At 39.2% G+C, this 13,225-nt stretch overlaps 1 protein-coding gene across 6 annotated transcripts in view; it reads right to left on the minus strand.

Annotated features, from left to right (window-relative positions):
• The window catches only part of ANKIB1 (ankyrin repeat and IBR domain containing 1), a 134,304-nt gene that overhangs the window by 79,957 nt on the left and 41,122 nt on the right, over window positions 1-13,225 (minus strand). For all 6 annotated transcript variants that reach the window (XM_036328216.1, XM_036328215.1, XM_036328214.1 and 3 more), the window contains exon 4: window positions 1,794-1,976. In XM_036328216.1, the coding sequence (XP_036184109.1) occupies window positions 1,794-1,976 (183 nt within the window). The remainder of the gene's footprint in view (window positions 1-1,793; window positions 1,977-13,225) is intronic.

Below are 13,225 nucleotides of genomic sequence, written 5' to 3' on the forward strand. Positions count from 1 at the left end.
CAGGTTCAGCTTACTTTGGTGATAGGATATTCAACTATTTCCTGGCTTATCTTCCTCATTTAAAAAAAGAAGGGGTCATAATTGTCATTTCAAGGTTACTATGTGAATTGAACAACCACATTAAAGTGTTAGGACATCAGCCTTCTCTCTATGTATACTTAATCTGAATAAATATTAAACAATCTAAAGAATCACAAAAGGTAAAGAAACGTAAATCTTTTAATTCTAAGAAACTCAGTTCTTTTCCCCATATGCAAAGTATAGCAGCCCTCAAGCTGCTGGGAATTCATGGGAAAAAGAAAACTAACAATACAATTAAACACAAAGAAGAGTTATAAAATTTCTTTTAGAATCAAGTTAGCACTGAACATCAAATCAGAATCATTTGAGGAGGAAAAATTTATTTTGTCTTATAATTTCTCTATCTAAGGAATATCTATTGGTGCCCACTGTGCACCAGTATGTTAGACACTGAAAATACACTGTTAAATAAGGCAGTTAAGACCCTGGTCTTTGTGGAGTTAACAATTTAATAAGAGAGAAAGGAAATAAATAAGTAAACAAACATAAAAATAATTATAGCACATGATAAATGCTAAGAGGGACGAACAGGATATTATAGTACAGAATAATGGAAGGAGAGGGACTTATTTTAGAAAGAATGATTAAAGACTGCCTGTCTGAAAAAGTGATCTTGAGTTAGCCAAGAGAAAAACTGGGATATTTCAGACATAGAAAATAGCAAATGCAAAGTCTTGATGTAGTCTAGGTATGATAATTAGAGCAAAGTGTGTTAAGAAAAAATGTTTGAGATAAAGTTGAAGAGGTGAGTAGTAGCCAGACGACAAAAGGTATTATATCTGAGTAAATAGTTTGGATTTTATTTTAAGTACCATAAAAAGTTACTAAGTGATTTAAGTAATATGACCTCGTTTTAATTTAAAATTGTCACTCTGGCTTCTGTGTACAAGATGGGATTCTAAGGAAACCAGAATAGAAGGAAGGAGACTAATATGAAAAAACTATTACATTAGCTCATATGAGAAGTGAGGGTGGCAAGGGCCTAGGGAGGTAGGAGTGGAAATTGGGAGGAGTAAATTGATTTAGGTTATAGTTTTGGAGGTAAAACTGTCAGGATTGCCAGATTGTTTGGATGTAAGAAGAGATGGGGAATCAAGAATGCATGAGTTGTTTATGCTAGAACAACTAAGTAAATGGAGGTAATATTTACTCAGACAAGAAAGGCTCTTTATGTCCATGATAATAAGTTCAATTACATCACAGAAGGGAAGAAAGTCACACTTAGATGGGCTAAAGAATGGAGGAATTTGGAAGGGGCAACTATTAAGTTGGTTTTTCCCATATGAAAATGGGAGATATGGTCTACAACTGCAGGAGACTGGGACAGGGCTAGGGAAGAGCGGTCAATGGAAAGACTGTTAAGCTGTTTTTGCCTTTTATGACAGGATTTACCAAAGCATGTTTGTTGACAAGAACAATCCAGAAGACAGAGAGAGACTGAGGAACAGGAGGATTGGAGTCTTGGATTAGTAGGAGTGGTTAGGATTCATACCACATACCAGCATCTCTTTTTATGTGTAAGTAAGCATACCCACATTTGTTAGAGGAAAGCTTAGACCTTCAGGGTTTCTAAATGTATTTTTATACTTATGGCTATGTAGATGACTGGATATTTACCATTGCAAAAAAAGACCACACAAACTGGGCTTTAAACAAGAAAAAAATTTAATATAAAATCCATATAACTTTTTAATTAAAAAAATACACTTTACCTCTCGTTTGTCTAATGCAGCATACTCAGCTTCTATTTCTTCAGCTTCGGGATCTCGTGAGAATACCATTTGGGATTCCAGATTAAGGGCCAAATCTTTGTGGTGTTGCTTTTCAGCACAATCACAAGGAGTATCTTTATTCTCATTCTCAGCAAACAAGTCTCCTCCATGTTTTACTAAAATCTAAAAAAGATTTTTTTCAAAAATTTGCAATGATAGATTTAAATAAGTTATTGTCATGTTAAAAATATAAAGCCTTTAATAAATGAAACACAACAAAAATGCAATGTTAGTTCATAAAATGACAATAAAAGTTATTTAGGTATTAGTTGCTTCTGATTTTAAGATTGGCAATTCTTGTTTATTAGTATTAAGATGAATACCTTTTGGTTAAAAATAAAAGCTACAACACCACCAATTTCTTAAACTTTAAAAATAAAGTCCTTTTTGAAAATTAATCTTCAGAGAGAGAGAATGAGAGAGGAAAGAAATATCGATTTGTTCTTCCACTTATTTATCCCTTCACTGGTTGATTCTTCTATGTGCCCTGACAGGAGATCAAACCTGCAACCTTGGTGTATGGAGGCAACACTCTAACCAACTGAGCTACCTGGCCAGAGCTTAAAAAGAAATTCTTAAGCATTCTGCCCAATTCAAAAATAAAGTTTTAGTTATCAATAAAACAATTTATAGTTATTCAATGCTTTCACTTTTATAAATTTCTAGGAATCATTCTTAAACAAGAAGGATACCAGTGATACTGTTACTTTAACCACAAATACCTGGATTTCCTGACATAGTGAACAAAAATTTTCATTTGTATCATTCCTTATTCAGTCAAACACTGAAATGAAATTAGGATGAGCAAATCACTGAAACAAAACCATTTTCAATATTCCTCAAAATAAGTGATAAAGGCTTCTGGTCATGATAGTAACATAGGTGACTGTGGTACACATGTCCTCTCACAACCACATCAAAATTACAACTAAACAATTATCATTGAGAACAGCCTGAAATCTAGTGGAATAACTATGGATGTAAAGAAGAAGCCACATCCATACTGGTAGGAGGGGCAGGCTGGTCCCATACCCACATGTAGCAGATAAAAGTTGGGAGGGATATCTTAGTTATAGAGGTTCCCCTGAGGAGTGAAGGGTTGCAGTTCCACACCAAGCGCTCTAGCCCAGGGTTCCTGTGCCAGAAAGAGAAATCCCCATAACTTCTAGCTGTAAAAACAAGTGGGGATTGAGGCTCAGGCTGCTGAAGTCCCAGCAGTTCTCTTAAAGGGCCCATGCATGGACTTGGACTCACTCCCTAGGGCAGTGGTCGGCAAACTCATTAGTCAACAGAGCCAAATATCAACAGTACAACGACTGAAATTTCTTTTGAGAGCCAAATTTTTTAAACTTAAACTATATAGGTAGGTATATTGTTATTAACTTACTTAGGGTATGCCTAAGCTGGCCTTTGCTAAAAATGTCCTCAATCTGATTGAGGTACATTTGCTGAGGTCGACCCCTTCCAACTCTCCCATCCACACTCGTCTTGTATACTTGTTTCATCTATCTCAGTGGTCGGCAAACTCATTAGTCAACAGAGCCAAATATCAACTCGCCCAGGCCAAAAACCGGCTTCTGTGCATGGGCCATGAAGTTTCAATTGCACTGTACGTGCATGCCCGCACGTGGTATTTTGTGGAAGAGCCACATTCAAGGCACCAAAGAGCCACATGTGGCTCACGAGCCGCGGTTTCCCAACCACTGCCCTAGGGCAGCACCTTGAAAGGTACCAGGGACCTATGGGAAGGAACTGAATTGTCTGGCCTGAGGGCGAGGTAAGAGGGGCAGCTTTCTGCCAGACAGATTCAAAGTTAGTTAGGGCTTTTTATTTTGATGTAGTCCCATTTGTTTATTTTCTCTTTAGTTTCCATTTACCTAGGAGCTGCATCAGTGAAGATATTGCTTCAGCATATGTCTGAGATTTTGCTGCCTGTCAATTCCTTATGGTTTCCCGTCTTACTTTTAAGTCCTTTATCCATTTTGAGTTTATTTTTGTGTATGGCGTAAGTTGATGGTCTAGTTTCATTTTCTTGCATGTATCTGTCCAATTTTCCCAACACCATTTCTTGAAGAGGCTGTCTTGACTCCATTGTATGTTCTTTGTCAAATATTAATTGAGCATAGTGGTTTGGGTCGATTTCTGGGTTCTTTATTCTATTCCATTAGTCTATATGTCTGTTCTTGTGCCAGTACCAGGCAATTTTGAGAGCAGTGGCTTTGTAATACAGCTTGATATCTGGTATTGAGATCCCACCTACTTTGTTCTTCTTTCTCAGGATTGCTGCAGCTATTTGGGTATTTTGGTTTTTTTTTATTCCAGATGAATTTTTGGAGAGTTCGTTCTAGGTCGGTGAAATATGCCATTGGTATTTTAATGGGGAGTGCATTGAATCTATATATTGGTTTGGGTAGTATGGACATTTTAACGATGTTGATTCTACCAATCCATGAACATGGTATGAACCATCAACAAAACAACAAGAAAGCCCATTTCAAGGGAGAACATATTTGCCAATGTTATCACTGTTAAGGGCTTAATCTCCAACATTTACAGGAAACTCATACAACTTAACAAAAGGAAGATAAACAACCCAATCAAAAAATGGGCAATGGACCTAAATAGATACTTTTCAAAAGAGGACATAAGGAAAGCCAAGAGACATGAAAACATGCTCAAAGTCACTAATCATCTGAGAGATGCAAATCAAAATGACAATGCGATACCATCTCACACCTGTCAGAATGGCTATCATCAACAAATCAACAAATGACAATTGCTGGCAAGGATGGGGAGAAAAGGAACACTCGTGCACTGCTGGTGGGAATGCAGACTGGTGCAGCCACTGTGGAGAACAGTATGAGTTTCCTCAAAAAACTAAAAATGGAACTCCCATTTGACCCATGATCCCACTTCTAGGACTATATCCCAAGAAACCAGAAACACCAATCAGAAAGGATATATGCACCCCTGTGTTCACAGCAGCACAATTTACCATAGCTAAGATTTGGAAACAGCCTAAGTGCCCATCAGCAGATGAGTGGATTAAAAAACTGTGGTGAAGGATTGGAACCAAGATGGCAGCATAGGTAAACACCTGTACTTGCTGCCTCCCACAACCACATCAAAATTACAACTAAAATACAGAACTATCATCCAGAACCACGGGAAAGCTGGCCGAGTGGAAGTACTACAACTAGACAGGTAAAGAAGAAAGCGCATTAAGACTGGTAGGAGGTGTGCAGACACGGAATAGGCTGGTCTGGCACCCAGGTGTGCCGCTTTTTTCATAGGGAGGGAGATCGCCTCTTTGGAGGCCGTCTGGAGGAGTAAGGAGTCCCAGCCCCACACCAGACTCCCTGCCCAGAGTTCCAGAGACGTCCCTACGGGCAGTAAGAACTATGAACTATAAAACCAAGTGAGGATTGGGGCTGAGTTACACAGCTGCTAGAGATGCAGCTGCTCCTCTTAAAACAGTGGTTCTCAACCTGTGGGTCGCGACCCCTTTGAGGGCCGAATGACCCTTTCACAGGGGTTGCCTAAGACCATCAGAAAACACATATATAATTACATATTGTTTTTGTGATTAATCACTATGCTTTAATTATGTTCAATTTGTAACAATGAAAATACATCCTGCATATCAGATATTTACATTACGATTCATAACAGTAGCAAAATTACAGTTATGAAGTAGCAACGAAAATAATTTTATGGTTGGGGGTCACCACAACATGAAGAACTGTATTAAAGGGTCACAGCATTAGGAAGGTTGAAAACCACTGTCTTGAAAGGTCAGCACCTTGAACTGAATTACAAGCTACCGGGGACCCAGACAAATACAGGGAGAAACTGGACTGTCTGGTATTGGGGCAGAAACGTGGGGGCGGCTTTCTTTCAGATGGAGGTGCTCGCAGCGGTCATTGTTCCTGTGTTGGGACCTCCCCGGTGCAGGGCGGACTGGCAGACATTTCTGTTCGCTCCACTCTGGAGATTCTCTGAGACCTCGCCCCACCCAACTTACAATCCAACAAGCCATGTGCAGTGACTTTTACATATTAATGGCTTGTCCTTTCTCAGTCTAAAACCTGTCAAACAAGCTGCAGCTGGGTCAGGGAGCCCCAAAGCTATCAATAAAAGGCCCAAGGCCAGTACCAGCACCAGCCTGCCTTGCTTCACCACTGGGCCTCAGTCTGGGCACTTCCAAACCCAATACAAAGAGGAGGAATCTGCAGATCTCCCTGTAGCTCCTGCTGGTGGTCCCAGGCAGTGGCTGAGTTTGCACCTCCTTGGAGACCCAAGAGCCAGTGTATCCAGTGGTCAGTGTGAGACCATATCAGATTACAACTCTTCACATCCATAAGTGACATACTCAAGGGGCAGACTTAGTGAGCACCAAAGCCCCACTGAAGCAAGTCCTGCCCCATAAGGGTGTCTCCTGCACAGAAGCTCTCCCACTGTAGTCGCAGCTGGTCCACACAGCTAATTGGCCTGGAGGTCAATTCCTTCCAGTAACACCAACAGCAATCAAGGCTCAACTACAAGTCTGTGCACACAGCCCACAAAGGGGTGCACCAAGAGTCTCCACCTCAGGTGATTGAGGAGGCTGAGCAACTGGGCCCTATAGGACACCTACTACACAAGGCCACTCTATCAACTCAAGGAGACTTAGCAGCTACCCAATACATAGAAACAAACACAAGGAAGCAACCAAAATATGGAGACAAAGAAACAAGTCACAAATGAAAGAAATGGAAGAAAGCCAACTATTGGATATAGAGTTCAAAACCACAGCTTTAAGGTTACTCAAGAATCTTCTAGAAACCTCCGAGGAACTTATTGAGACCTTCAAGGATCTTAGTGAGAATGCCAATAAAATGGAAAAGGACCAGTCAGAAATTAAGCATACACTGACTGAAATAAAGGATAATATACAGAGATCCAATAGCAGACTAAAGGGTCCCAAGAATCAAGTCAATGATTTGAAATACGAGAAGGCAAAAAACACCTAACCAGAAGAGCAAAAAGAAAAAAGAATCCAAAAATATGAAGATAGTGTAAGGAGCCTCTGGGCCAACTTCAAGTGTACCAACATCCCAATTATGGGAGTGCCAGAAGAAGAGAGCAAGATATTGAAAACCTATTTGAAGAAATAATGACAGAAAACTTCCCCTACCCGGTGAAAGAGGACCACACCAAGACACATCATAATTAAAATGCCAAGAGCAAAAGACAAAGAGAGAATCTTAAAAGCAGCAAGAGAAAAACAGTTAGTTACCTACAAGGGAGTACCCATATGACTGTCAGCTGATTTCTCAACAGAAACTATGCAGGCCAGAAGGGAGTGGCATGAAATATTCAAAGTGATGAATAGCAAGAACCTACAATCAAGATTACTCTACCCAGCAACGCTCTCATTTAGAATTGAAGGTCATACAAAGAGCTCCACAGACAAGAAAAAGCTAAAGGAGTTCATCATCACCAAACCAGTATTATATGAAATGTTGAAGGATATTTTTTAAGAAGAGGAAGAAGAAAAAGGTAAAGATAAAAAATTATGAACAACAAAGTGACAACTAATGCATATCTATCAACAAGGGAATCTAAAAATCAAATGAATAAAAAATCTGATGAACAGAATAAACTGGAGAATGGAATAGAATCAGGGGCATGGAAATGGAACAGACTGACGATTCTCAGAGGGAAAGGGTTGGGGGGGGGGGTGGAAAGAGATTAGACAAAGATCTTATATGCATGTATGCTGTACCTATGGACACAGACAATAGGGTGGCAAAGGCCTGGGGTAGGGTGGGAACCAGGTGGAGGGGAGCTATGGGGGGAAAAAGAGGGACATCTGTAATAATCTTAACAAGAAATAAAGGAAGAAAGGAAGAAAGGAAGGAAGGAAGAAAGGAAGAAAGAGAGAGAGAGAGGGAAGGAGGGAGGGAGGTAGGGAGGGAGGAAGGAAGGAAGGAAGGAAGGAAGGAAAGCTCAGATTCAAGGAGTAGAATTAATGACTGTAAAAACAACAACAAAAATAACAACTGTGGTACATCTACACAATGGAATACTACACTGCTGTAAAAAAGGAGGAATTCTTACCATTTGCAACAGCATGGATGGAACTGGAGAGCATTATGCTAAGCAAAATAAGCCAGTCAGAGAAAGATAAATATCACATGATCTCACTCATTTGTGGAATATAATAAACAACATAAACTGATGAACAAAAACAGATCAGAGACAGAGAAGCATTGATCAGAACATCAAACCTCAGAGGGAAGGTGGGGGAGGGTGGGGGTAAGTGGGAGAGATCAACCAAAGGAGTTGTATGCATGCATATAAGCCCAACCAATGGACACAGACACCAGGGGGGTGAGGGCATGAGTGGGGGGTGGGGGTTGGAGGAACAATGGGGGGATAAGGACACATGTAATACCTTAATCAATAAAGAAAAAAAAAGTAGTTAGGGGTGAGGCATGAGATTCCACATTTCCAACAACTTCCCGAATGATTGATACCAACACCAGTCTCAGGATCATTCTTCATAGAGCAAGACCTTAAGAAACACCGCTTTAGAATTACTCTTCAAATCTGTCCTACACTACAACCATTAAGCTAATTTTAATGTATCTTCTTTTACTAGCACTTTTCTAATCAAACATTTTCAGTGACTCAATTTTCTATAAATAAATCCCAAATTCTTGACCTTGGCATTTAGTTTCTTTTCCTTTGTTATGGACTCTATCTTCATTTTACATGATCTGTCTTATCAGTCCTTCCACAAAATACTTCAATCTATATGTTTGAGACCTAGATAGTGCTTCACAGAACTGTAACGTGCAAAAAAATTACCCAGAGAACTTGCTTAAAACATTCCTGGAGTCTACTCCCTAGAGATTCTGACTTGGAATCGGGAGGTCTGGTGGGCTATATTTATAACTAGAGGCCCGATGCACGAAGATTCATGTAAGAATAGGCCTTCCTTCCCTTGGCTGCTGATACCACCTTCGCTCTGGCTGGAGCCGCCTTTCCGCCTTTGCTCCGGGCGCCTTTGCTCTAGCCCGGAGCCGCCTTTCCGCCTTCCCACGCTGCCCAGAGGCCCGGATTGGCTGGGGCAGTGCGTGCCACCCCACCCCCAGCAGCTCAGTGCCTGCCTATGAAAATTAGCCCATCTTTGTTGTGTTAATTTGCATACTCACTCCTGATTGGCTGGAGGGCGTCATGAAGGTACAATTTGCATCTTTCTCTTTTATGAGTGTCAATAAGCTCCCAGTAGTTACTGATGCTACAGGTCTGAGAGTGACATTTTGAGTAGCCTCCTCTGAATACTTAAAGTGAAATCATACCCACTCAAACCTTACTACTATTACCAGAAAGGGGATCTGGGTGTGGATTCTTGACTTCATGCAGGAAAGACTTCACAATACGAGTCCAGGTGAATTTTAGAGGACATTTATAAAGACTGAGGACAGTGAAACAAGAAAGGGTTAGGGAAGTGAGCCTAGGCTAGTCTGCTTTGGCTCATTAAGAAGTCAGAGAAAAGGGAACCTTGGGGAGAATCTCAGGGGGTTTGCCTGGGATGAACTACCACTGCCCATTGCTGTCCTGGTTGCAAGTCTCATAGTGTCCTTTAGAGTTTAGGAGGTGTATGCCTGTGGGGAAAGAATAGAGGGAGGGGAGAGGTGCTGGAGTGCTCCTGGGATGGGGAGCTTGAACCACTGCCTAAATGATTTATATGGCCCTTAGCATTATAATATTCTGGAGGCAATATCTTTCTTGATTAAAAATTAGAAAACTGAGTCCCAGATAGGCAGAGTTACTCCACTGCTGAGCTGGGACCACAAATTCTGTATTCTTTACAGTTTTAAAATTCCAGGTATTAAAAATACAATATAATTAGGTAAAACTCTTCAGTCTGACCTATGAATGGTTTTTATGGCTTTTCAATGAAGTGTGAAATGCTTTGATAGCTGCCAAAGTGTCAAACAGGCTCTGTGGCTGGGAAGGAAAAAGTGTGACTTAGCATCTTCGGTTTTCTAGTGACCTCTATTTGATCTGACAAGCAGCTACAATTAGAACTGTGAATAAACAAGTAGAACAGAAGTGCACAAGAAATACCTAAGATAATACTCATTTTAAAAAGATGCTTTAAAGCCCTATCAAAAACAACAATCTCTGTCATATCAACCATTTATTGAATCACTATGGCATGTGAAGCACTAATATAAATAAAATGAGGTCTAGTGATGAGGCTTTTCTAGGGAGTCTGCCAAAAGGAGAAAAGTCACTCGATTTTAATTGGGCCATGCTAATAGACCTAACCACCATTCCTCTCCAAAGTCCATCTCTATTACAAAGCAGAAAAACAAAAACTCTCAACAACTAAGAAAAAAGTGTACTATTTATTGTAATAACATCTTGGAAGATGTGTTTTAAAGGAGTTCCATTTTGTATAATCTTAAAGCATACAGCAATTGTACATATTGATAATGTTATTTCATCTATTTAAAATAAGCTTCTGAAGCGTGCAGTCCTGCTCTCCTTTCCCAGTTCTTTGCATAATGCAGGGATCCACTGCAAATTAAGGCCCGTGGGCCAAACACAGCCTGTTGCTTGTTTCTGTATAGACCAAGAACTAAAAACTGTTTTTACATTTTAAGTGGTTGAAAAAAATAAGAAGAATATTTAATACTATGTGAAAAATATAAGAAATTTATGTGGGAGTGTCCATAAACAATGTTCTACTGAACACTGCCGGGCCTATTTGTTACTGTATAGTTTATGTCTCCTTTTCAGCTGCAAGGGCAGAGTTGAGCAATTGCCTAAAATATTTGCTATCTGGACTTTCACAGAAAAAAAGTTTGCTGATCCTCAGAACAATTCTTTGAAATATAAAAAAAATTAGAATTAGAAGGGCTTTATTTATAGTTTATCCTTAATAAATGTTTAACATATAAGCATTTCCAATTTTGACACCAATACAGTCCACTATTATTTACATTACTTTTATCTCATAAATAATTTTGAATGATTAATATTTTTGAAACTCCAGATTTTCCTACTTAAGGAAGTTGTGAAAAATATCCCAAAGCGAAGGTTTAATATAAGCACCTGGTGTTAGAAAGAGTGGACAACAGAAACAAAAAGGAAGGGCTGGGAAAAAGAGACAAGGAAGAGCTCTATTCTGCAAACAAGCAGCATGAGTTCGATGCAAACAAAACCACAAAAAAACCCTAAAATAAAAAACAAAACAAAAAATCAGTCCAAGGTAAATCCAGGTATCAAGAGATAATGGTAGTAGCATCGTTAACAGAAACAAGGCAATCAAGAAGAGAAACAAGTGGCTAAAGAAGACTGAGTACATTTTTGGAAATGTTGAACTTGAGAGACCTGAAAAATTCATATGGTGAAGTCAATTAGGTAGGAAGCAATATAGCATCAAAGATTTCAGGGCTGGAAATTCCATTGCAATATTCTACATATAACCACTGATAAGTTCCCCAAACTCTATGATTGAGAGGCTCCTACGTTGTGTGTGTGTGTGTGTGTGTGTGTGTGGTGTGTGTGTACACACACACCTTAAGCTTATTATGAAACACAATTATTATAGGGAGAAGGAGAAGTTTTAAAGTAAATATGTCATTTCTCTGGTTCTAAATGAGGCATAGGAAACCATTTAAACTATTAAATGCACATGTGAAATTGCCAACTGACAACTTTATCAACTTCGTTCTTACGTAAACATACAGAGAGCAAAATATTTAAATAACTAGAGAAGATATATTTCCATAGATATAAGTGCTTTAATAGTTAAAAAACAAAACAAAACAAAAAACAGCTTGACCTTAGCCATGGAATAAAATAATCAATTTAGCCTTAAAGGCTTAGATTCTGAAATGGGATATATTTTATTACAATCATAGATTAACAGAAAATTGGTGCTAAATGGGGACTTTGAAAAATATATATTTTTATTGATTTCAGAGAGGAAGAGAGGAGAGAGAAATAGAAACATCAATGATGAGAAAATCATTGATCAACTGCCTCTTGTATGCCCCCTACTGGAGACTGAGCCTGCAATCCTTGACGGGAATCAAACCCAGGATCCTTCAGTCCATAGGTCAATGCTCTATACACTGAGTGACACTGACTAGGGCTAAATGGGGACTTTTGAGGTAACTGTGATGGTTTCGTCTTGGATGGTTGGGAATGATAATCTTAAAGAGGTTGAGTGACTCACTCAAGGTCCTACAGATAGTCACTATGAGGACCAAGACAGTAATAAATACCTGATAATACTCTGTCACTTAAGCCAAACCCTTTATATCATGCTTGGTACCAATGAGCATTATGAAGATTAGAAAAACAGTATATACAAATGTTAGTAAAATTGTTATTCTTTTTTAAAAAATATATATTTTATTGATTTTTTTTACAGAGAGGAAGGGAGAGGGAATAGAGAGAAACATCGATGAGAGAGAAACATCGATCAGCTGCCTCCTGCACACCTCCCACTGGGGATGTGCCTGCAACCAAGGTACATGCCCTTGACTGGAATCGAAACTGGGACCTTTCAGTCTGCAGGCCGACACTCTATCCACTGAGCCAAACCGGTTAGGGCTATAATTGTTATTCTTATGACTAAAGGTCTAAAAACAATGATGCAGTCAAATAAGTAGTTTGGGGGGTGGGGAGGAGCCCACATTTAAATTACCTATGATAGTAAACTTTATAAGAGAAGTCTAAGCCTTTCCTGTTCACTAAAGGAGTAAGACATGAAATAAAGATACATAACCACTAATACTTTAAGAAGTACACTAACATAGATTTTTAAAAATGCATGTATTCTATGCACTAGCATTAAAAAACACAGTAAGACCTCTGCGAATTAGTTAATGTATGCTTCCCCAGGAAAATCTTCTATTTTACTTAATAGTAAGCATTACCAAAGTCATTCAGGGCGCAAGGCTGGGCTAGTGTACAGTCCAGTATCTATAATAATAAAAGCGTAATATGCTAATTAGACTGGAAGACCTTCTGGATGAAGCTGGGGCTGCAAAGAAAGCCCGGGTCCTAGGCGCCAGAGGGAAACCAATGTCGGCAGCTGGGGGAAGGAAGGCCTACTCTTGAATGAATTTCGTGTATCGGGCCTGTAGTATACTATAAGAGATTTAAGATAGTGCTATATGGGTAAAACGATATGCTGAAATTTGCCGATGAAAACTAGGATAAATGTAACCAAGGTATTTATAGGGCTCTATTTGGGATGTTTTACATTAAGTCTAAGAGCTCCTTTGAATATATAGAAAAATAAAAAGTCATCAAATGGTGTGGTTTATGTAATCTGATATACTGATAAATCAAACAGT

The sequence above is a fragment of the Myotis myotis genome, unplaced genomic scaffold, assembly GCF_014108235.1.
Source record: "Myotis myotis isolate mMyoMyo1 unplaced genomic scaffold, mMyoMyo1.p scaffold_m19_p_11, whole genome shotgun sequence".
NCBI lineage: Eukaryota > Metazoa > Chordata > Mammalia > Chiroptera > Vespertilionidae > Myotis > Myotis myotis.